The 26280-nt window shown below is 47.0% G+C and overlaps 1 protein-coding gene across 1 annotated transcript in view; it reads right to left on the bottom strand.

The window, feature by feature from the left end:
- SDHC (succinate dehydrogenase complex subunit C) overlaps positions 1–26280 on the bottom strand; it is a 142831-nt gene that overhangs the window by 86782 nt on the left and 29769 nt on the right. Inside the window, exons 2-3 of the mRNA XM_086945045.1 lie at positions 21552–21608; positions 15634–15735 (exon numbers count right to left, since the gene is read on the bottom strand). Of these exons, the coding sequence (XP_086801171.1) occupies positions 15634–15735; positions 21552–21608 (159 nt within the window). The remainder of the gene's footprint in view (positions 1–15633; positions 15736–21551; positions 21609–26280) is intronic.

The following is a 26280-nucleotide window of genomic DNA, read 5'->3' as shown; positions in this document are numbered from 1 at the left end:
TGTTGTAGTCGCCTCCCAGTATCCATGGGACACCGTGCCAAGGCGCCAGTTTCTCCGAAATGTGTGCCAGGAAGGTACCCTGGTCCGTGCTAGGAGCGTAAATGGACGCCAGAACTACTGGTTGCCCGTCCATGCGGCCCTTTACCAGGACATACCTCCCTTCAGGGTCTGTGTGAACATCTGACATTGTGAAGGGAGTGCCCGGCTTCACCCACAATAGCGCCCCGCGGGCAAACGAGGAGTATTCGGTGGCATATAATTGTCCCCTCCATCTTCGCTGCAGCGCAGCCACCTCCACCCCACTCAGGTGTGTTTCCTGCAGGAGTGCGACCTGCACTTGTTGCCTTTTCAGGTAGGAGTATATTTGATACCTACGCGCAGGTGTGTGCATGCCTCTGATGTTCCAGGTACACAGCTTTATCGCAGTCATGTTGGCAGTATACACTCCCCCCCAACATTTCTATTAACAGCAGCTCCACCTAGTGCTCTCGCATCAGTTCTCCCAGTTCTCTCGTATCCACCCCCCACAGTACACTCAGCAATGTTCGGGAAGACATTAGGGCGGGGAAAAACAATGAATAACAGTAACCAACAGCGGGCAAACCCCACTAAAATACCAAAAGGGCAGTGGCAGAACGGGCCACCGTCCATGCTCTCGAGTGTGAGAAACAACCTTACTTGTCTAAGGGGCAACGTGCGCTAAGCACAATCTCGGCAAGGAGGATATGTAGTCAGTTAGGGAAATCAAGTCCCTTCCCCGAGCCTTACAACACAAGGTGCTGGTGGCCACCGTCTGTGCTCCGGTGCTCAGAGTTGCTCTGCTCGTGTGAGGCCTCGTCTGTGTGAGTCTCTGCAGGCGTGGGGCAGAATGTCATGTGTTGTGGGCCGTGGGCCCCTGTTGGGAGACACCCCCAGCAGTAGCAGGCGCCAGCTGCACTCCATCGTCCAGTCGATCACTGCCGCCCCCCCCCACCCCCCCCCCCCCCGCCATGGCATAACCATTGCAAACTTCCTCTGCGGAATTAATGAATCAAGTCAGAGGTTTGTGGCGTGACGACAGGCAAGTCCACTGAGATCTGTGTCCACCTCATTTCACTCATATGGCCTTGCTTCAGATAAAAAAAGAATCTGCTGAAGTGAAGTTTGATCAATTGCTGTGATGTCGAATGGACTAAAAAATACCAGAGGTTTATCCAAGTCCTCTGTGATTGACTTTATATTGGAAGGCAATGGATTCTTCGAGCCACAATCGCCCGATAATCGATCCTGTATTATGGCTTTGTTTGAGGAGGCAATTCTATTACACCAAATGCAATACCATAATAACAAAGGTGCTAATTTATTTGGGCCCCATGTAACCAAGGTCAAGCTCTTTATGCATAACAAAGCGAACTGCTAAGAGGTACTACCAAATAGCACAGATTTACACCGTTTCTCAACTGGTAACTACTGTTGTGTTATGTTATGGGGTATTTGTAGAGCGTGCAGTTACTCCAGAAAGTGGCCTGAACTACTCAAGTCCCTGTTACCCTAAATACCTGTGCAGGAAGTTGGGACAGGGAACACATTTCTGATTATAAATTCCCTTTAGGGGTACAACTAGATTGTACAACGCATTGTTTCCCAATACATAAACACGAGACCCATGAGCTTAGTGTGAAAGGCCACCTCCAAGTAAGAAAAAGTATGTACCCTCTCAATAGGATTTCCTTTGATAGAGAAACCCCAGGTCCTCAAGTAAGTTTTGGGAGCAAAAAGCCATGCCAATATTTTCCAAGGTTCAAATGTGTTATCAAATGAACAAAAGAGTAAACAAGTTTCTCTTAAGACATTGGGGGTTTGGGACAATAGCACAGCATCATTAGCATATATTAGAGCAGATATGGGCTTGTTACTGACAGCTGGAATATAATGCCCTTTGTCTGCAAGTCTAGCATCAAGATCATTAATGTAAAAGAAAAACAAAATTGATGCCAGTACAACGATTACACTCTAAAAACAAAATTAAGGTCCTTCTTTCCCTTGTATAACAACAATGTAGACTGCTAAATCCGGATAAGATCCTCGTAAAAGTGCCTGAAGCGAAACATCAACAACGTATCGGGTTGTATTGAGATTAGGTCGTACACTGGGATTACTCCAAATCGGGATGCTTTATTTCATTTGTCATTAAAAAAAACTTTTCTGACTTAGTCTATCACAATAAGTAATAAAGACATCAGATTGTACAATAAAATACAATCATAAAAGTTATAACAGAAATATTCACATAATTCATTCATTGATCATCAAGTTTCATTCTTAATCTCTCCACACTTCATGATCAATACCACTTCAAACCAATATCATAACAATAGGCGTAGCAACATTAAAATGCAACACAAATTAAAAACAGGCCCGCTATACTATATAGGGTTATCAAATACAAAACCTTTCAACACAATACAAATATTTAAAAAGTATTTCACACAATTCAATCAACTAACGCAATTCTATCTTAAGTTCTCCTATACTTAATGATCCATGACCCTTAAATCCAAAGTCATAACAGTAGATAAAACGTCATTAAAATGCAAGGCGTAAGAATTCAATCTAGTCTGACACGCTCATAATGTGTATACATTGGATAAGTGACTAACAATAATACAAAATTCTCATACAACCAGACCAAATTAATATATTGGTCCTCTGGCTATGACACCAGTACCAGTGAAACATTTAAGAGTTGGGCCCAAGGTCAAGGAATTCTCCTCCATTTCCCTCTTCATAGGACTTCTCAACTTCAGAGATGATGCCAAAAACAGGCAACAGCACAAGTTACTAGGGCATCTGGAAGTAACTGAAGAAACCAGAGAGCAGGCTTGACCTGAACAAAGTGCAAGTATTTCAGCAGAGGTCGAGAACCCACTTGTCAACTAACTTGCCTGATTGAACAGCCGTCTGGTGCAGAGAATGAAGCACCTAGCTAAATAGGATAGCAGCACACACAGAACTCATTGGGTCGCTGGTACTAACCTGCTGATTAAGCAAACAGCCTTTCTCTGAAGGTATCAATCCAATTTTTGTGTTTGAGTTAGTCAGGGCAGGCATGAGCCCCAGAACGTCCTTCCTTCTATCGCCAGTGTGATAGTGTATATTAGCCGGTTCATACTGGCAGGTTAAACGTGAGTTAAAATCAGCACCTACAATTCTGGTGGCACCTTAAATAAATCTGCAGGGATCCCGTCGAGACCAGGGGCCTTGTGTGTTGTCAATTGACCTATGGCTAGTTGGATCTCTCTAACAGTAAAAGTTAAGTTACATTAGCGATTAGTGGGGCGTTAGAAACGCCCTTGAAATACTCTATCCATTTCTTAGGAAGAATATGTGATAAAATAGTACAATTCCCTAGGTCATTAAATAGAAGACTATTAACCATCTCCCAAAATGTACAGCTCATCCCTCAATCAGTTCCTCCCAAGCTTCCTAAATTCCCTTTTTCTCATATCTAGCGCCTTCTTATAATGCAATTTCTCTGCTATCAATTCAGCAGCAATCTTTAGGAGTAGCTTTGAAGGCATTCACTAACAATTTGTGGGATCTTGAACAATTCTTATTAAACCATCATGGTACACTAATCTTTGTTGGTTCAGGAGAAAGCAATACTTTTAACTTCATTTCCTTCCCTATCTTTAAACATTCATTCAAGAAGGTGGGGTCTGTGCAGGAGACCCGAAACAGGTTTCAAATTCTGCCCATTTGGTAATCATGAGGGATCTTAAAATGTCATCTGGGATTACCGATGACCACCTTAACCCCTACCGCACTACAGCGTTTTCCCGCTGTGCGCGGGAATTTAAAAAATGGCTTGATCGTGACAAAGCCAGCTTGTCATCCGCGCAGCGCAGGTAACGCTGATGACGAGCTGGCTTTGTCATCAGCGCCGAAGGGGTTAATCTTCTACGCCGATTGGTCACCTCACCACAAGCATGAAACGACCTAAACCGATCCGGGGTCCGTGCAAAGAGGTCTGCAATATTAATGCTTATGCAGTTATGGGCACTGAAACCAGAGACATTAACTTAAAGTATTTCAAAAGGTTCAGCAGGAATTTTGTTGAGAATGGCCCTCTGCCAGTGAATCTGGGAGGGAAATTTCCATCAGGGCATTGAGAGTGTCTAGTCATGACACTCCAGGTTAAATTCGGAAAGAAGATGATTTAGAAAGGAGCCAGCTTGGGTGTGTTCCTGGTGCATAAAATCAGGCTCACATGATCACTTAAGTTAAGATCTTGTGGGCCACTTGGGCACAGATGCATGTTAAAATCCCGACCTAAACTAAATCTGGCTCCTGTGTGGTTACAGGTTTCAATACGAGACTTTTGATCACCAAGAGTGGAAAGTGTGTCACAAAATGTGTAATCTGAGTTGGTGTTATAAAAACTTATCAAAACAACGTTGCCAAGTGCAAGGGAGCTAATAGAAATTACCTGTATGTATGGGGCACTAACCAGTTCCTTGATTCTACAGTTCAGGGAAAGAGGGACCAGAATCAACATTCCTCTCCTTGGATGTCCCCTTAACGATAGCATGGCGGGGTTGGAATAGGATTTATACCCTTCCAAGAAAAAGAACCTTCTATTTCCCAAGTCTCTTGGAAGCATATTATGGCAAATGATCTTAAATATAATAACCAGTCAGAATCTTTTATTTTGTTATTTAAGCCTGTCACATTCCAGGAGCTAACATGAGCTGACAGGCATTAGTGTCCCTTGTGGGTTTATGATCATTGGAGGTATCTAGCTAACTAGAGGAATCACCCTTCTCTGTGATGGTAAGTACTCCATTGTGCATGGTCCCCATGTCTGCTGGCTGGTCTGGTTCCCCAATAGCAGTTGCCTCGTCCCTGTCCCCTCATTGTCATGTAAAGTGGGCTGGCTGGCATTAATGTCCCTTATGTTCTTGTAGTCATCACGGATGTCAGGCAGAATTGGGAGAGGGCCCTCCTTCTACGGTGGTGTACGGTCAATTCTGTGTTGCCCCCATATCAGCCAACTGGTCTGGCACCCTGGTGGTATTTACCTTATTCTCTGCTCCATCACTGTAACATAGCCATGTATTATTAAAACTATAGTCAGTCATACCTACAAAGTTCACTATGCTATGCATGAAATCTGGACGCCATGTCACCTAGGGCTCACTATTCAATAACACTAATGTTGTACTTCAGAATCTGTAATCTTTTAGCCCCTTCGCTGCTGATGACGAGCTCAGCTCGTCATCAGCCACGGTGGTTGTGTGCGGATGACGAGCTGAGCTCGTCATGTAACGCGGCTTTTGGAAAAAAGCTGCACAGCTGAAAAATAACCGCAGCAGCGATGCGGTTAAGCACATTTTGGCAATATTAGAAGAACCATGAGCCAAGAATTTCAACATCAGGAAATCAGGACATCTATCGAACAAGTCCTGGAAAGTCCTTCGGACCCGCAAATCTTACAAGTGCTGTGATTTTTCTTTCCTAGGAATTATTTCTCTTCTATGTTCAAGCTGGTCTCCACTGTATCCTTTTTGACTGTTAAGTCATCAGCACCTCATCTCATACTCGTCTATCAATAATATTAAAAGGGAAGCTTTTTTTAATAATTTGTATATTTTCAACTGTATTATGCCTGGTTTTTAACACTGAGTTTTTTAGATTATGAGATGTCTCCATTTTTGATGTAGTCAGTAGTTTTCTATGTAATTCTCACTGACACCTTTTATGAAACATTTTAAATAAAATAGATTGTAATACGTTGTATTCTAGTCTGTGACCAGTGATTGGGATGAGTTAATTAGTGTGGATTGCAAATATATGAGTGAGAATAGAGTATTACATCTAGGTAATAGCTCTTATGCCTATCTACTTTCCAGGGATAGCCCTTTTACTCTTGAAGTTATAGTACCCTGTTCCCTGGAACTTGTGGGGTCTACTCTCAGATTTTTTCACTTGTATATCCAGCACCACAATGGCTTACATGGTCGATTTAGATCGCTACAAACATATTGTTAATTCATACATTTACAAAGTGAAAGAATCAACTTTTGAGTGTTGTTGATGCAGATATTAATAAAAATGAAAACTCCGGGGGGCGTGGCCAAGATGGCGGGGTGAGCGGACGCTTCCTCCCGTAGCTCCTCCGGCCCAGCTCAGCTCGTGCCCCGATTCCTGCGCTTCTCTACCCCCGCGGCTGCACTGCGGGCGAGAGAACTGTGCCGGAGTTCTTGGAGCACATTTTGATGCCACTTTGACTTCTGGTGCCCCGGGGGAAGTCCCCGAAAAGTTTGATCAACGATCGATTCGAGGAGTGGAGCCTGGATCGCCCCGAGGAGAAGGGCCTGGAGGCGGAGCGTATCGCGGCGCTGTCCGCGCGCCTCGGCTGGGCCGAGTGCTGAAAGCAAGGGATCCCGAGGGAGCGGACTCGACGGACTCCGCGGAGTGCGGAGGCTTCCTGGACGGCGCCCTTGTGACCAGAGTCATCGCTGGACGACAGACCCCAGACTTGCACCGGCGATCTATCCCCCTGCCATGGGTGTCGGGGTGTGACGCCTGGCGGACCGCGAGCCTGGAAGAGAGGGACGGTGGAGCTTGAGCGGTGACCGAACTGGGCGTACTAGTTGGTGAAACTGGGGGTCACTGGCATCGCACTTTCCCGACCCGTTGATGTTTGAGGGTCGCCCATAGACTTGCTGGCCTGGGCTGCCCTCCTTGGTTCCGCCCTCCCGCCATCTTGTCGTTGAGGAGCTAGTATTGGTGACCCTCGCCCGCGCCCTTGTCATACGGGCGCCTCGGCTCATCCTGGTGCCTACGCATCTGCCGTCCTCCCTGGAAGCACGCGGCTGAAAGCCTCCGACCTGAACCTTGATTATCGCCCTGACTGGCTCGATGGTCGTATCGCCCTGGCCCGTGCCGCCATTTTGTCGCCTGTGACGCACTACCCTTGTCCTCGGTGTGGTCTTCACATCTGGTGCCCACGAGCGGCTGGGCGCATCTACAGCGGCCAGCTCTAGGCTTCACCCACCGCGGAGGTCGAGATGGCTGGGAGACGAGGCGCGGCACGGGGAGATCGCACTCTGCCGGACATGCTCGGCAGGGCCCAGCAACTGCGAGACAGGACGCAGCCGTCCCCGGGGTCCTCCCGGGCCTCAACGGACGCCACCGGAGGCGAACCACCAGTCACGAGGTCCTTCATGGAGGACTTATTCAGCTCCCTCAAGGAGGAATTCCAGACTCTCAAGACCGAGGTGGCCGGAGAGGTCCGTGAAGTGCGCAGAGAAATCGAGGGCCTGGGCGAGCGGGTCGACACTGTGGAAACGGCGGCCCAGCGTCGTGATGAAGAGATAGTTCATCTCCAGCAGGACGTTCTCCGCCTACGGGAGCAATGTGTCGAGCTCCAGGCCCACTCTGAGGACCTCGAGAACAGGTCCAGGCGGAATAACATCCGGGTGCGAGGCGTTCCGTCCGCGGATGAGGGTGCGGACCTAGTGGCCTACCTGCAGGACCTGTTTCGCGACATCTTGGGAGAAGGAGCGGACTTCCCGATCCGTATCGACAGAGCACACAGGGTGGGCCGCCAGCGCCAGTCATCGGCACCCCCACCTGATATCCTGGCATTCCTGCCGGATTTCCCCCTAAAGGAGCGCATTATGACAGAGGCCCGCAGGAAGCAGCCGCTGTCCTTCCGAGAACGACCCGTGGCGCTCTATCAAGACCTGTCCGCCATCACACTGCAGAAGCGCAGGTCTTTCCGCATCGCTACGGACTTTCTGCGGGAGCATGAGACGGCCTACTCCTGGGGTCACCCCTTCCGTCTTATCTTCCGATGGAATGGGGTGCTACATCAGCTGCGCTCCTTACAAGATGTCTGTGGGGTGCTGGGACTCACAGCTACGGAGGAAGAAGGGGCGACACCCGCATGGAGGCGCCCCGAGCGGCGGGGCCGACGGAGGTCGAGAAGGCGCCAATCGCCGGCGACGGCGAGTCGCCCTGACTCCCCTACCATCAGGGCGGATATGGCGGAGGCCCTGAGGACTGCGGCCAGGAACTTGCCTGAATCTAATGGCGTGGCCCAGACGGCCTAACTTTTCTCCGGGGGGAGAGACTCTTAGCTTCTGCGATGCTGAGCTGGGGCTGGGGGTTGGGGGGGGAGAGGTTGGAGGTGTGTGGCTGGACGTCCACCTGACTGGTTTCTACAGACTCGCCCACTAGGGCTAGACTGAGACAATGGGGTGTTTTTTCTTGTTTTTGGTTTTGGCTGGTTGCCATGGGTTGGTTTTGGGGGGGTTCAGGAGCTGGTTTGGTGTTGGGGGGGGCCCCGTCCGATACTGTCCGAACACATGCGAAGCCGACTCTGGCCTTCCCTGCACCCTTGCCCCGCGCGCCCCTTCCACTGATCCCTCGCTTGCTGCATAGCGCTTTGCGTCCCTGGGAGCGATGCCGTCCCTGAAAGTAGTGACCCTTAACGTTAAGGGTCTGAATAATCCTGTGAAGCGTAGGGCGATCCTTTCCCTGTTAGAAGGGTCGCAGGCGGATATCTGCCTCCTGCAGGAAACCCATTTACTCTCTAAAGATTGCCATAGGTTGCGCTCTGCCAAGTTCCCCACACAACTCTTTTCCTCGGCTGCGACTAAGACTGCGGGGGTGGCCATTCTTCTAGCCAGCTCCTTCAGGGGTGAGGTGTTGTATAAACATGCCGAGCAGAAGGGGAGGCTTCTAGCGTATCGCATGCGTCTGGGGGGGTGTTGCCTTCACGGTTGGCTCCGTGTACAGCCCAAACGACCACCAGGATCGCTTCCTGGAATCTGTGTTGGTAGACGTTACTGCCTCGCCCGATCGCCACGTCATTTTGGGGGGAGACCTGAACATGGTCTTCGACTCCACCTTGGATAGGTCTGACCAGCGCTTTCCGCAGACGGGGTAGCTCTCCAGAGCGGTACAGGACCAGATTACAGAGATGGATCTGCATGACCTCTGGCGCACCATGCACCCCGCCGATAGGGACTACTCATATTTCTCCCACGCACACCGCACCTATTCGCGGTTGGACTACCTCTTGGTGAGCGGACCGCTTTGCTCGGCCGCCACGGCAGCAGACATCGGGGTTTTGTCCCTGTCCGACCATGCGCCGGTTTCCGGAGTTTTTGCTTGGCCGGCGGCCCCCCCCCTCCAGAGGGATGTGGCGGCTTCGGGACACGCTTCTCCATAAGAAATCGGTGGTGAAGCGAGTGGAGGAGGTCATTCATGAGTACCTGACCCACAATAACAACTCTGACACGTCCCTAGCCACGCAGTGGGCGGCTTTGAAGGCGGTTGTCAGAGGGGAGTTTATCTCCATTTCCTCGGCGGAGAACAGGGAGCGGCAACGTAAGAGGGAGGAACTAACGGCGCAGGTCAGGGAACTTGAACAGGTTCACCGCCGGACGGGAGCTCCTCGAGTCTGGAGGCAGCTGAAGGCGGCGCGGAAACTCCTCTCTGCGTTGGACCTGGACCGGGCGGAGTATGCGGCGTTGCGCTTGAAGCATGCCTTTTACACCGGCGGAGACAGATGCGGTAAGCTCCTGGCCCACCGGCTCAGGGCTGCGCAGCAACGCAACGTGGTAAAGGAGCTAGTGGGAGCGGATGGGGTCCCGGTTTCCGGTGACGCGGAGGTGGCGGATTCCTTCCGTGCCTTCTACGAGGCGCTGTACGCTGCAGAGCCCTCCCCACCGGGAGAGGCTGAGGCCTACTTGGAATCAGTAACCCTCCCTGCCCTGGATCCCGCCCAGGCGGACCACCTGGAGAGGGACATTCATGTGGAGGAAGTCATCTCCGCTATTGCACGGTTAAAGCACGGCAAGGCCCCGGGCCCAGATGGCTACACGGCCTTATTTTACAAGACCTTCTGTCCCACTGTCGCGCCTCTCCTGGCTCGCTTATTCAATTCCTTCTCTGAACCGGGAGCTATCCCACCGGACCTTCTCTCGGCGACTGTGTCGGTTATTCCGAAACCGGGGAAGGACCGGACTCTGTGCGGCTCGTATCGGCCCATCTCGCTTCTAAATGTGGACCTCAAGCTTTACACGGGGATCTTGGCGGCCAGACTGGGTCTGCACCTACCAGGTCTGGTGGAGGCGGACCAGGCCGGTTTTGTACCCGGTAGGCAGACGGTCGACAACACCAAGAGGGTGACGCACGTGCTAGAGAAGGCCTCACGCGTCCCGGGTGAGCGGATGCTGCGGTCGGTCGACGCGGAGAAGGCCTTTGATAGGGTCCATTGGCCGTACCTCGAACTGGTTCTCGGGAAACTGGGGATCGGCGAGAAGTTCCGCACTATGGTTTTTAATTGTTATAGGAGGCCGTCAGCATCGGTGCGTGTCAATGGACACAGCTCCAGCAGCTTTGCCATTGAGCGCGGCACGAGACAGGGCTGCCCCCTCTCGCCGCTCCTGTTTGCCCTCTATATGGAGCCGTTTGCCCAGAGGATTCGCGATAACCCGGACGCTATTGGGGTGAAGATGGGGCAATACACACATACTGTCAGCTTATATGCGGACGATGTCTTGCTGACCCTGGATGACCCTAAGCGGTCGCTCCCTGCCTGCGTCCAGGAGCTGAACTCCTTTGCCCGCGTGGCGGGCTTCAAAATGAATATGTCTAAATCGGCCGCCCTGGATGTGTCGCTCTCTGTCGACACCAGGCGGGACCTCCAGCATCTTTTTCCTCTGCAATGGTCCTCCTCCACGGTGCCTTACCTGGGGATTTTGCTTGCACCCTCCCTACCTGCAATGGTCGCAGCTAACTACTCCTCCCTGGGCAAGAAGATTAAGGAGGAACTTGGCCGTTGGAACAAAGGCCTGCTCTCGTTGCTGGGCCGTATCGCAGCGGTGAAGATGACGATACTGCCTCAGATCTTGTATCTTTTTCGCGCTCTACCTCTCCAGCCCCCTGTAGGTTGGATACGGCAGGCGCAGTCTGACATCTCCCGCTTTGTGTGGCAGGGCCGTAAGCCTCGAATGAAACGGGTCCTCTCTATGCTTGCCCCGGAGGCGGGGGGTCTCGGTGTCCCGGACCTCCGGAAGTACTTTCAGGCGGCGCAACTCCGATATTTGGTGGAGTGGAGCCGGTGGGAATCGGACAAGCACTGGCTCTTTCAGGACCAGGCAGTTGCGGGCCGTACTCTCCAGGAAGTCCCGTTCCTGCGGCGCACTCACCGCCCGCCTAATCTCTACGCCTCCTTTATCACCCGAGTTCCCCTGCGAATGTGGGACGCGGTGTGCGAGCTTCGTGAGCTCACCACTTTCCCATCACCGTTCACTCCCATTGCTGGCAATCCAGACTTCACTCCGGGTCTGGAACCGGGAGCCTTTTCCCACTGGGTGAGCGCGGGTTGCAGGGCGCTTTTCCAGATCTACGGGCCGGAGGGTGTGCTCCCCTTCCAGCAGCTCCGACAGGAATTTGGTCTGACGGAAGGGGACAGACTGCGTTATATGCAAGTCCGCCACTGGGCTCTTCAACCCCCAGTGCGCGACGTCGCTGCCCGTTCGATTACACCCTATGAGCGGTGGCTGGTGACCCGGACCTCGGATGCCAAGCTTATCACCGACTTGTATCAGTTTCTCCAACCCCCGCCGTTTCATTACCATAACCCAGGGAGGGAGCGCTGGCACAGGGAATTGGGCAGGACCTTGAGCCACAAGGAGTGGGACAGGATCGCGTATCGGGCGAGGCACTCTGCGTACCACACTGGGCTGACGGAGACCTTTACTAAGGTGTCCACCTATTGGTACTACACCCCGGAGAGGCTCTACGAGATGCACAAAATCGGCGATAAAGGTTGCTGGCGCGGCTGCGGACAGGAAGGTACCCTCACGCACATTCTCTGGGAGTGCCCGGTGCTGTCGGCCTATTGGAAGGAGGTCTTGGATGAGGTGGACAGGCATTTTGAGATCGAACTCCCGCGCTTCCCTGCGTATGTCCTGCTAGGCCTCCCCAATGACCTGATGTACCCGCTGAAGTCCCGCAGGGGTAGACAGATTGCGATTGCGCTAGGCTCGGCGGTTCAAAACATCCTTGTACTCTGGCGTACCCCCACTGCCCCCTCTATCACTGGCTGGCTACACAGGCTCTGGCAGGTACTGGGTATGGAGAAGATGTCGCTAACAGTGGCAGGGAATGTAGACCAGTTTGAAGAGCTCTGGCACCCCTTTTTAGCGCTGCTGTCCACGGAATTTCGCGAGCTCACATGTCCACGGTACCTGCGACTCCTTAGGCTGACGCCGCCGGCGGCTCCAGCGGAGTGAATGTGGCGGGATCGGGGGTTTGGGGCTGGGGGTGGGAGGCGGGGTTACATGCTTCTAATGCTGACTTTCGGACGGGGAGGTTGGGGTATTGTTTTCTTCCTTTTTCTCCTTTGCTTTTCTTTCTTCTTTTTCTCAGGGGACGGGGGGTTGGAGGGATGGTGTGTTTTTCTTTGTGTTGCGGGACGCTACCCTAGCTCAGCCTTGCTCGGGGAATGGGGGTCTTCTGGAGGGTCATTTGCATTGCCTTATTGCCTTATGACTTATGCCTTGTTACCCTCCGGGGCTTCCTGCCTCCCTACTTTCCTTCTAAATCGCTGCACCGTTTCGCATCTTGTATTGTATGTTCGCTTGACCTCCTATTCCCTTCCCCATGTTTTTTGTACCTTAATAAAATACTTTAAATTAAAAATGGAAACTCCGAGCTATCAGGATTATTAAAAGGTCAATCAAATATAGTTTTGTTCACATAAGGTATCTCTGCATGACGTCCTTAACAAAACGGGACTTGGGCATCCTTTCCACTGTGGAATCGCACTAAGTACTGCAATAACCATCCAGTATTAGCTTTTCTGGTGGCAATTTGGTCACAACCAATCAAAATCCAAAAGGTAGGGTCACTTTGGGTCAGGACGTACATGTTCAGGAAAAATTATGTTCTGATCTTTAAGCCTAACTGTCACCCACAGACACCTTTCAGGGCCATCACCTTTCACGGAAAGAACAGTATATTTCAAGATCATACCACTGTACGTTTTACTGCTTGCTGCCATCCGAAAATCCTTCCCAAACCCATTTTGTCCTTTGCTTACTTATCTATCATCCAGATAAGTCTGACGGATTAAAGCCATAGCATCTTGACACTAGTGAGAATTATCTGCTTCTTACATTTAAAGACACACATTTCAGAAACGCTATACAACTTTTTTCTTCTAGAAACATTTTGCCCTATACAATTTTTAAGGCGATTCCTCTGTCTAGTGGAAATTTTGAAAAATAATGAAGGCATTTGAGGTAGAACAGGTGTGGGCGATATGCAGATGCTTCTCTTCTTTCAAACTAGAGTATTGGCGAAATAATAATTGCAGCCTTTAATAATTGCAGGGTGGCAGAAACTGCAAGAAATGCTATAAAAAAGCTAGCCTGCATTGCTGTAATTGAGGAACATACAGAGAAAAGGCTATCAGGCTGAGAGAAGAGTTTCATGAGAGAGGTTTTCTAGCCCAGGAAACACAAATAAAAGTGTTTACAACAGGATCACATTATGCCCGAGTTACAATCCCTAATGCGAAAACGAAGGTGGTAAGAGGTGATTGTCCAGCAATAAGTGATTAGGTGAAGTGATACTTTTGTTCTGAACACTGCCATCATCTGTAGCTTCTTTATCTTCTAAGGAAATTAGCAAATCATCGATACGATAGGGTTCAGCAAAAAATGTTTTGTTATAGCAAATTACCTTGCATTTCCTAATAAGAATAATGTCCCATCTAATGCTTGAATGTTTTCAACGCTGGTCTCAGTTCTAGAATTTCTTGCTGCGCGAGTTGCAATTACCTTGAGAAGCCATTTAGATGTATACTTGGTGTCAGTTCTTTAGGACTTTTTTTGTCACCCTGGTTGTGCAGAGAACTAAATAGAGAGTGCCTTAGGAAATACAGGCAAATCCCTCTAGAATCTGCACTGACCCAGTGTCCCACTTGTGGGGAAAATCTGTGTGTTCTCTATATAACAAAGAAATCTGCTTATAGCTCAATAGGTTTTGGAAGACATCTCAATGTGTAATTGCAGGTCTTCTTTCTAGTATCCCTCTTGTAAGCTTTTATATTATTTTATCAATTTTTGTGTTCTGAGCCTTGATAGCCTTCTGGACCATGAATTTTAGTATTTGACCCCTTAAGTTGGATTTGTTCCAATCTTTCTGGTCGTGGTGTTAGGCTACTTTAGTATAAAAGGTTAGGAAGATGTATTTGACATTTCAATATTAAGCAAGGGATAGCCCTGAAATGTTTTATGGCTCTGATCTCTGTAACTATGGTGTCAAACAGAGGCAACTTGCTGCTCGGTGGATACAATGGGCCATTTTCCAGTCTTGTTAGGTGTGCACTTTAAGGATGTGCCATATTTTTTTAAGCTGGTTGGTGTTGATACTCAGTGGTAGAAAATGTGGTAGAACTGTGACAGAAGCCAGTCTTCCCAAAATGCATCAGTGGATCATACATTAAAATATGCAACAGAAAAACACTAGTATTGCAAGCCTGAAACTAGAATGTTTTGTTTACTTCAGTGCGATACTCTGTAATAGATACACCTTGAGGTGGGTTCCAGTGCTCACTGTGCCACTAGACCCAAGATATACCAGACTGAGGAGCCCCAACCAGGGTAAAACTCGTCCTGGGTTGCATGTGTTGTGGCTAATGGACGACCTAACATGGCAGCCGGGCTGATTTGCATATGGCTGTGTCCAAATTGAGGTGGCAGTGTGCAAAATAACGATGGACTAGGATGCGTTCAACAGTGATTACCAGTTCCAGAGAATAATTCAAGCATTCCGTACATCATTTAAAAAAAAAAAAAAATCCGGTCTGAAAATAGATCGCTGGCAGGCACTTTCATTATGAGAACATAGACACACATGTTATAATCAAGTCTGTCCGTTCTCTCTCTTTTTAGCACCTGACTGAATACTCGTGCAGAGCATCTTATTTGCCAAAGCCTTTTCGCAGATTACAGGCCACAGATGAGGAGTATGGTTACTATGAAAGTGTTTCCAAATTCCTTCACGAGGGGCTGTTTAAGAAGGTGTTAAGAGACGTTAGTTGTGGTCAGTGGGATGAGGAGAGAGTTTCAGAAAATGGGTGGCTTGCACAGAATCGCCCATATCATATTCCACATTGGGCCAGAGTTCTGCAGTAAATAAAAACCCTCTTCGTTTCACCCAGTGACCATGGACAAATTGGTTTACCACTTTTTACTTAGTCACTGACACAGATGTTACTGTGAAAGCAATACAAACTAGGTTTACAGTTAAGTGCCGGCCAGGGGTCCATTATGAGGCTTTATATAGTCAAAAAAGGAGATGCCTATAAAGTAAATGGAGCCAATGATCAAGGAAAAAAGAATAGCTGCAATATACAGTGACACATGCACATATGATGTGGCAATGCAACTGTGCAGAACAGTGACTGAAAATGAGGTATGATACAAGATGGCACAACATGCAAAAGTGGTGAATGAGGTATGATACAAGATGGCACAACATGCAAAAGTGGTGAATGGGGCTTGGAAACGAGATAAAATGTTTAATAAGTCCACTTTAATAGAAACGGTAAGCATTCCAAACCTGTATACTGTTATGTGGGGAGACAGGGGACGGTTCAGCCGTGCGTTTTTCTCATCAAATTGCTCCAGTCGCTGGTTTGTTGCCGTTGTCATGGGGACAGCACTGCGTAGGATGTGAAGAGAAAACACATTTATGGAAAATACAATCTACGTGCGAATGCCAAAAAACAAGGAGCCAGAATTTAGGTTGCTGATTGTGAAAGCCATAAGGGCTGGCTTACAAAGGAACAAGGCATGACTAGAAATAAGCATCTGGAGTGCCAGAAAATACTGACTGTATTCAAATGAGAAAGGAATCAGTATGCTGATGAAGATAGAAAACTCAATTTTCTCTAACGGTAGTTGTCCAAACAGGGTACCTTCTTCAGATTTGAGACTATTTCTCCATGAAGTATACTCCAAGACCACTTTCCCCACAATATATATATATATTTTTTTAAACAGACAGTGCCCTCAACTAAGCACAGTTACGTAACTTAAAACTCCAAGGGCTAGTGGTAGAAAGATTTGAAGATATCAGCTCATACATATGGAAGAAGAGCATTTGTGGTTTCTTCATTAATCTGTAAAAGATAGACCGTTTCGGAAAAGAGTACCAAGCGTGTGACATAGCTGCCAAGTTTCAGGTTGCTTATGTGGGACATTGCCATAGTTTAAGTGCGCTTATGTGTGACATTCCATGCTTAATGCTTAATGTGCAACACAGTGTAAAACATATTTTTGATTAAAACCGTGAAGGAATATTAGAGTAAAGATAAATATTCTTATATTTTTTTTTATAAATAATAGTGCATGTTTATTACAGAATGATTCATGTTTAGAATAGTCACTGGAAAAACATGGAGCATAAGCTGAAACAAAAGTATACTGAATATTTAAGTTATTTGAACAGTCTTAAATGGTTTTGAGGTTCGTGCTTGAAATACAACAATTTTGCAAATTACTTTAAATGAATTAATTTTGTTTCAAAATGTTGGAGTTGGTCTACAATCTTGCAGCATAGTGGGACACATTTTGCAAATCTAGGTAAGGCATCTTTAATGTGCATTGCAACTTTATAGTTTTAGATCAGCCTCAGAGTGTGGCTGAGGCCTAGATTGGATCTTTACTGAGTCTTGTCTTCCTTCAACGCACTGCAATTGATGTTGTCTGAGCCCATGTTACGTGATGGCAGCCTCCATGTAGCATGGGCTCAGACAAAATCCTTACATATACTCGTATTTTGAGGTTTGACATCTTTGAGCAAGGCCTGTAAAATGTACCATACTATATGACGTATTGTAACTAAACAATATGTCAAATAACATGGAACATTTTACCGCCATGCTCAAAGATCAGATGCCAAACCTCCAAATAAAGAGTATATGTAAGGATTTTTTAAAACAGGGTAAATAAATACAATGATAATTCCGAGTTACCGGTGCATGCAGGAGATTTGACTTTTTTTGGAACCGTTAAGAATTTTGTCAAGGAATTGTTTACTTACATCAAGTTTTCTTCCTCACGTAGACTTTTCACAAAACAGCACCCATCGACGGAAGCCTCCGTGGAGGAGGCAGGAGAGAATACTGACCCATACTGCATAATAGGCAGTCAAGGATATGAGAAAGAGGTGCATACTGGAGGGCAATGTTTGCAATGCACCAGCTTTTGAATGCATGACTACTCTGAACAATTCAAAGCATTGCGTCCTTCCAGAGTCTGTCGGAGACACGTTTTTCAGAGGGGAAGAGGGCAATGGCAGTAAGAGTGCCAACACAGAGCTTCTATTTTTTTTTTTTTATACTTTCGGATGAATCTAGGTCTCTATAATGACCCAAAGATAGCAACGGTATTCAGCATAAGCCGCTGGCGTTCCTTGAGGAGGAAGTGCAGGGCTCGGAAAAATCCACTTGCATTGTCGCGCGAGCTCTTTTTAGGAGCTACACGCCTTTCTGGCGAGTTGAAAATCCTCTAACTTCAGGGAAGACAGACTGACATTCGGCCTCCGTTACTGAAAGCAGACCACATGTGACAAGATAAGATTTAAAGGCATCCGTATTACCTACAAAGTGAAAGCGTAATAAAAATGCAATTAAATCTTATTATCTGGCCACATTTGCTGGCTTTCAGAGACTGAGGTCAAAAGTCAGCTTATCTTATTACATTTATTTTACTTTCTGTGACTTAAGTTAGAGGATTTTGTAAATTGAACAGTGCAAAGGATGTTAAATGAAATGCTGTAAGATGCCAGGCTTTTATCTAACACGACACTGAAATAGCTAAGTGAACTGTTCAAACATTTCAAATATATTTCACTAGTTATGAAGACCCATTCTTGAATTCTACGGTGAAAAAAATAATTTTTAATGGATCAAAACAAATGTGAACACTTTACTTGGTGATGTGCAAGATTTCTGAAACCCAATTTTAAAAAATTGTTTATGGACTATTATCAGTAAAATGACATGTAGTGGGAACGTTTTGTGGCCATTTCAATGGGAAATATGCTATCTGTAAATGATAATGCACTACCACATCATGCTTTGGTGATATATTTGTGAAAAGTGTGTTTTTAAACATGAACTGGGAACTATTAATGCTCCTGCCCAGATGACAATGCTATTAGTGAACTAAGAGGCGAGCCAGGAATCATGTGTACCCTATATATGGGCTTGATTCTTGTTTTACAAGGAGCAAACATTTTAGTCTAGTAAATAAAGAGTTTTTGTACAGCAGAAATAATGAACTTGCATATTTGTGGGTGCGCTCTCAAATCTGAAAATAAAGAAAAAGGCGGCTCCATAAGACAAAATATTTGCCTAGAATCCAACAACTTGAGACCAGTTTACAGGTCAAGTACATTGCAGTTAGGTTGAGTAGATTATTAAAGTTACTGGACCTGCAGGTCTAATAACCTTTTTAGGATTTTTCGAGCCCTAAAGTGGCTGCACCAGCACGTAGCATGGGCTCAGACTGCATCAATCTAAGTTCTTTCAAGGAAAAATAAGACACAGTAGAGATCCAATCAGGGCCTCAGCCACATGAGGAGGCTGGGCCATCACTACACTTCACCCAAGAAAAAAAGTTAAGTAGAAGAGGATGCAATCAAAAAGTTAGAAAGCGATCAACTGATTTGTGTCAGCATTCTTGGACCTTGCAGGAATGCATGGAAATTCCCATAATACGTTAGTGTAACCCTTGATGAGTGACACTTGGCAGGGCTGCATTGGCCCACATAGAAAGCGATACCCCCTTATTTACAGAAGCAAATATTTGCTGGATGCCTGCCCCACCTGTAAGTTAACCCCTTCACTGCGGCGGCTATTCCGCCGCAGTGCTAAGGGGGCGGGCGGAAATGCGGCAGGCGCATGCTGGTGACGGAACCGCTCCGTCACCAGCGTCGGTTGCGCTGTGCTTATGACGGAGCGGTTCCGTCATAGCCCCGCCCGCTCAATAGAACGCTCAGCGCGGGCGCGGAATCCGCTCCGTGCAGGAGCATCGGGCGGGCCATGATGGAACCGCTCCGTCATCAGCACAGCGCCACCGCGGCTGATGGCGGAGCGGTTCCGTCATCAGCAGGGGAGGGATTAATAGAAGTAAGACTGTGCTACACAAAAATGTTAACTAACCAAATAAAAGGACAGTTCATTTGGGAAGCAGGATAGTACATAGCTAGGGGGTTGGTATGATGGTATGGATACAGATGTGGACACTACACCAAACACGTGTATATTGACAAATGTACATTGCAGTGGCTGCAAGGGTATGTTTCAGGATGAAATTTTAAACTGGAGGAGTGGTATGAAAAAGTGGGAATGGACACAATATAGAGTAACTGGAAAGACAAATCAGGACTTGAGTACAAGAATATAAACTGTGAGGGTCCATTTGAAAATCATGACTGGCGACAAAGCTCCAGGTTTGTTTGGGAGTGTGTTCCAAGAAGAAAGAAGAATCTGAACCTGGAGGGATCATTCTGTGTTATTTGTATACTTAGGAGGCTATGGTTGGTTTAAAGAGTGGGTTATGACCAGTTGTAAAGGGTGAGATAGGCACAGAATAGTGAACAGTCTTGATCACTAGGGTAATCTGCAACGGACACTGCACTTAATAGATAGATATTGGTACAGGGACATGAGGTAGGACTGTGTATGGGCACGTCATATAGAATAAACATGTCAAGGTTTGTGATCTCGTCACAAGAAGAGAATACTTACTGCATTGCAGCGGCAAGGTAGGAAAAGTGCCACTTGCGGACTCTTACTGGCACCTGTCACCCTTTGGTGCCCCTGGTTACAGATTCTTTCAACAGCTTTCACAAAAGGAGGTGCCCCAAACAAAGCACATAAAAGTCCATTTGTATTATCTTTATTTTCTTATTTTATTCTGACAGCAATATATGATCATAGAAAACAGCCAACAGTTTTGTTCCTCTCAAGTACAAGCCTTTGTAACTTCATCAGGGCTTCAAGTTCAAAATACAAATCGTTTGTTCTTAATCCTATGTCTGAGAAGTAATAACTCTTAGTGACGAAGTAGCGATCCTAATATTTCAAACAATCTCCCACCTTATAATTGGTGCATACATGTGAATTGTCTTGGTTGGGATCATAGGGGGGATTTCTGAGGGAGAGGGTGCAGAGGACATAAAGCCACATATCACGGTGGTACATCTCGCTATTTAATTAAATACATCTCCATCACTGGGAGTACATTCCCCCTACGATACCAACCAAGACGGTTCACATGTACGCACCAATTATAAGGTGGGAGTATGTCTGACATATTGGGATCGCTACTTCATCACTAAGAGTTATTAATTCTCAGACATAGGATTAAGAACAAATGATTTGCATTTTGACCTTGAAGCTCTGTTTAAAGTACAAGCCTTTGGAACTTTGAGGAGCGAAATGCGTTGGCTGTTTTCTATGATTATATATTACTGTCAGAATAAAGGAAGAAAATAAAGAAAATACAAATGGACTTCAATGTGCTTTGTTAGGTGCACTGTGATAAAGTAGCAGGTGAGAGGAAAATAATGAGAGTTGATAAAGCAGGGAGGCAAAGGATATCCAAGGTCTAAGGGAATCTTGGTTTCGAGTTGGGTCATGAACTTGGGCATGCCAACATACAGACTATCTGAGAAACCACAAGAGAAGATCATGTCAATGGTGATCAAGATGGTCAACAGGAAGGGTTCAAGAAATGAAACATTGCTTGAAGAGTGGTGAGATCAAAACTGTATGCAGTTTTGTGATGAGAGTGAAGAGTACCATCAACTGGAGAACGAGGGGTTGGACAGAGACTTTGGGAACCTTTTTAATGCGGACTGCCGAGAGAGATATGTTTGCGGGGGGGGGGGGTCAATAACATAGCTTGGTGGTTTACTTTGATGAGGGCAGCAAACCAAAAAAAAGGAAAGAAGCAAATATGAAATTCTGGGAAGAACAAACAAAAAACTTGCATCAGCGAGAGCATGAAGTAAACGTATCGCCATGCAGTTAACCTGCAGGTACAACATTCCTCACAATATGTGGGCACTGAAGTGATGGCAAAAAATGAATGTCATCTTTCAAAATAAAATCTTAGGCTCACAGTGCTGGGCCATATAACCCCACCAATCAGTTTTTTTCTCTACGTGCTAAAGATCCAGAACAAAATGCCCCTTGCATTCTGTCTTGCCCCGTCACAAGTGAATATCAGAAAGGATTTGAAACCTACCATGTTGACCCCTTTAAGGACATCTAGCTCCTCTATCCCACAGACCAAAACTCCTCAAACTTCCTCAATGCAGATAAATATGGATTTGACTTAATACCTTGACTTCCTACTTCCCAAGTGGTATGTACAGTGGCCCCTAGTTAAGTATGTACTGCATAAATACAATTACATGCATTTTCAACAGGTAAAGGAAAGTATTTAAACTCGAAAACTTACTTTCTGAGTGAGAAAACTGGGGAAAATTGAGAACGTAAGCCCTGCCGTCCAGCGTATCTGAAAAAGGAAAGCAAAAGAAATTAAGAACAACATATAGCAATGAAAGCACACAAAAAAAGACTTCACAAATTAGCTGAAGACACAATTTGTAAGCTAGCTGCAAAGAACAGTCCTCTTAGGTTGACAACCAGAATACTATCCAAACAGTCAAGCAGGTTACCGATGCATGCCCTGGGGCAGAAGATCGACTTCTCATCAAACACTAAAGATGTCTAGGCAGGTCTCCAAAAATACTGCAAGGTAGAGTTGATACAAAGAGCACTTCCTGTTTATTGTTGAACAGTTCAAAGCAAGGCTTATTGTCAAACCATGTAAATGTTACATTGTTGAAAAATGAGCCTTTTTTGGACCTGGTGTTCATGTAGAATATACTTAAATAAAAGGGCTTTCAGCCAGATCTCTTCATCAATTAGTTTGGTATTGTCTCACAAACATTTTTCGCCTGCCAACTAAAGCATTCAACATTAGTGCAATACGCCAGCCTACTTAAGCCACTGGCTAACTCCACTGTTCATGAAGTCATTCTGCCCTTTCACAAGGAGCCCATCCACACATTAAGTAGTTCTTTTAAATGCCAGGGGCTGCTATGGCAATATTGTGTTTTTTGAGAACAAAGAACCATCTTTGTTTTTAGTTAATTTGATTTTTAGATTGATGAGGCCTGGAAGCTTCCCCTACAATAACATTTTGCAAAAACCATAAAAAAACAAGCACGGACAAAGCAAAAAAACAACAAAAAATATGGCAAATATCGCTAGACCTATTGACCTTGCCAATGCTGGTTTTTACTACGCATGCACTTAGTTGATTACACAAAATGGATAGAAGCAAAAAGTAATTACAATGCTAAGTTGATGCCTGTATTGTTGAGAAACTCGATGCACAGCTTTCCATTTAACAGCATAACAATGATCTGCCCAAGATATGAAAAGGCCAGATAGAAATGTTGTTTATTTGTGCAAAAAAAAAAAAATAAGACTTTTCTGCAGGGCTAATAATAGTGCTTGTGACTGTCAGGTGATATGCATGTACTGAAGTCATAGGGTTTGTGTAAAATCCAGGCCACACAAATATCATGTTTAGTAAATGATCTACGCGCATTCAGCAGGAGAGTGGTAAAGGCCAATGATGCATTTAGGAGCACTGGTGAGGAAGCTCACTGTCATTTGCAGGAAGCACGTTTTCCGCTGAAATGGTGCTAAATTTGCATAGACATGCAGTTTTACTGGTAAATCGATATAGTGATCAAGAAATAACCGGTTGAAATCTGGTTTCAGGCAAAATTTATCATTTGCGCATCACCAAGTAAAGTGTCTTGATTTGTTTTGATACCATCAACACTTTTGTTTCTATCATACTTCAGAAGTGCAAAAAATTGCTTCCTAACAGAAACATGGATGAACGCCTCCTCAGCCCCAGACATCACCATGGCCATCCGGGAAGGCTACAAGATCATCCGAAAAGACCGCATCAAGCAAACAGGAGGAGGCATCGCTATCGTCCATAAGAATTCCATTCGCATCTCAACCAGCTCAGACGTCGACTTCGCTAGCGCCGAACACCTTCACTTCCAGATCCACACCGACCTCAAGACCACACTCAGAGGCACACTCCTCTAGAGGCCACCAGGGCCCCGGGCACAATTCAGTGAAGACATCACTGACTTCATCACCCCACACGCCCTCCCCTCCGAGGAATACATTCTTTTGGGAGACCTCAATTTTCACCTGGAAAAGAGCAACGACAGCAACGCCAACACCCTTCTAGACAATCTCGCCAACCTCAGACTCAAACAACTTGTCAACAACCCCACTCACAACGCAGGTCACACACTCGACCCTATCTTCACCTCCAGCAAACATATCTCCTTCAGTCACACCACAGTTCTCCATTGGACAGACCACAGCTGCGTTCACTTTGTCTACAATAAGACCACAGCCCACAACCATCCTCAACCTATTCTGCGAAGAAACTGGAACAAAATCACCATCGACCAGATCTCCTCATCGCTGCTTCAAAACCCCCCTGCCTACTCTTCGAACCCCAATGAAGCAGCCATTAACCTCACTCAATGGCTAACCAACAGCGCCGACAACCTAGCACCTTTGAAAAAACGTCAATTCAAACTAGGCAGCAAAAACGCCTCCTGGTTCAACAATGATCTTAAGAACTCCAAGAAACTCTGTCGCTCCTTCGAGAAGGCCTGGAAAAAAGACCCAAACACCAGCACAAGGGACGCCTTCAAAAACGCCACCCGCATACACCACCAACTGATCCGGACTACCAAGAAAGCCGCATTCAAGGACCGACTAGACAACAACGCCCACAACAGCAAGGAATTATTCAACATCGTCAAAGAGTTTACCAACCCCACTGCCAACTCCAACGACATCACCCCATCTCAAACCCTCTGAGACTCCCTAGCTTCGTTCTTCCACAACAAAATCGCAGACATCCACAACAGCTTCGACAACCAACCCGGAGTCCAACCCACACAAACTTCGGCTGCACCTCCACCCCCCTTGAACACCCTTAATGACTGGAACCCAATCTCCACTGAGGACACCATCCACCTGATGAACTCCATCCACTCTGGATCACCTACCGACCCATGTCCTCATCACATTTTCAACAAAGCGGACTTCATCATAGCACCACACCTCCAAGACGTCATCAACTGCTCCTTCAACTCCGCCACCTTCCCGGAAAGCTGGAAACACGCCGAACTCAGCGCCCCTCTGAAAAAACCCACAGCGGACCCCACCGAACTCAAAAACTACCGCCCCATCTCGCTCCTTCCATTCCCGGCCAAAGTCATCGAGAAAGCCGTCAACAACCAGCTCGCCGCCTTCCTCGAAACCAACAAATCCCTCGACTCCTCACAGTTCGGCTTCCGAGCCAAACACAGCACTGAGACCGCCCTCATCGCAGCAACAGACGACATTCGAACTCTACTAGACAATGGAGACACATTTGCCCTCATCCTCCTCGACCTCTCCGCAGCCTTCGACACAGTCTGCCATAGCACCCTCCTACAACGCCTCAGAAACATCGGAATCCAAGGAAAAGCACTGGAATGGATCACCTCGTTCCTTGCCGGAAGAACCCAGAGAGTCCGCCTCCCACCATTCAAGTCAGAGGCCACTGAAGTCATTTGTGGCGTACCACAAGGATCTTCACTCAGCCCCACCCTCTTCAACGTATACATGAGCCCCCTCGCGGACATCGTACGCCAACACAACCTCAACATCATCTCCTACGCGGATGACACTCAACTAATCCTCTCGCTCACCAAAGACCCAAACATCGCCAAAACCAACCTACATAAAGGAATGAAAGAAGTAGCTGAGTGGATGAAGCACAGCCGTCTGAAACTGAACTCAGACAAAACTGAAGTCCTTATCTTAGGTACCTCCCCCTCCGCCTGGGACGACTCTTGGTGGCCAGAGGCCCTTGGAACTGCACCCATCCCGACAGACCACGCGCGTAACCTGGGCGTCATCCTGGATTCCTCACTCTCGATGACCAGACAAGTCAACGCCGTTTCATCCTCTTGTTTCAACATTCTTCGAATGCTCAAAAAAACATTTCGCTGGATCCCCACCGAAACCAGAAAAACGGTCACCCACGCATTGGTTACTAGCCGCCTGGACTACGGTAACACCCTATACGCCGGAACCACCGCAAAACTCCAGAAAAAACTCCAACGCATCCAGAATGCATCAGCTAGACTCATACTAGACATCCTGCGTAAAGACCCCATCTCTGGTCACCTGAAAAACCTTCACTGGCTTCCCGTCAATAGGAGGATAACATTCCGCCTCCTAACCCACGCACACAAAGCACTTTACGAACTTGGACCCGAATGCCTCAACACACGACTTTCATTCTACACCCCCTCCCGCCAGCTACGCTCTTCCAACCAAGCCCTTGCTGCTGTCCCTCGCATTAACAAATCCACCATGGGAGGAAGATCCTTCTCATACCTGGCGGCTAAAACCTGGAACTCACTTCCCATTCACCTTCGCCTCACTCAGAACCACCTAGCATTCAGAAAGCTACTTAAAACCTGGATATTCGACAAATAACTCCCCACCCTTCCTCAAGCGCCTTGAGACCCTCTGGGTATGTAGCGCGCTATATAAATTACCGACTTGACTTGACTTGACTATTTCCTAAAAGATGATATTTTGAAATGTGTGTTCAGGTACTTAAATGCTGTTGTGTCTTGTAAAAAAAAACTGTTGGCCTTTCCTTTCACTTCTTGTACCCCAGCAAGATTGCCAGCTGGATCACTTTTACATGGTCCTCTCAATTCCAGTTGAAGAAATATTAAAAAATGGTTTCTGAATAAGCAGCAATTTGTCAAAAGAAATAGCCAGATGTTTCACAGGTAAAGGGAGGTGATAGTGACTTGATGGCTCAGGGGTGGAGGCTGAGGAGTGGGTAGAGTTAAAAGGAGGTGAGGTGGCTTCAGGGGTGGGTAGAGGTAAAGTGAGACGAGGGTGGCTCAATTGAGTAGCATATTGTACGACCTGTCACTGTAGAGTATGGTATGGTATGGTATGGCCTGTCACATGGTCAAAGCATACCAGACAGAAGAAGCTATGGCTTGCTAACGACGTTTTGTGGACAATCGAAAAGCTTCCCTGAGAATGCATTCCACACA

The sequence above is a fragment of the Lissotriton vulgaris genome, chromosome 12 (assembly GCF_964263255.1).
Source record: "Lissotriton vulgaris chromosome 12, aLisVul1.2, whole genome shotgun sequence".
Classification (NCBI taxonomy): domain Eukaryota; kingdom Metazoa; phylum Chordata; class Amphibia; order Caudata; family Salamandridae; genus Lissotriton; species Lissotriton vulgaris.
The sequence above is the reverse complement of the archived record's forward strand: the minus strand, read 5'-3'. Positions and strand labels throughout refer to the sequence as shown.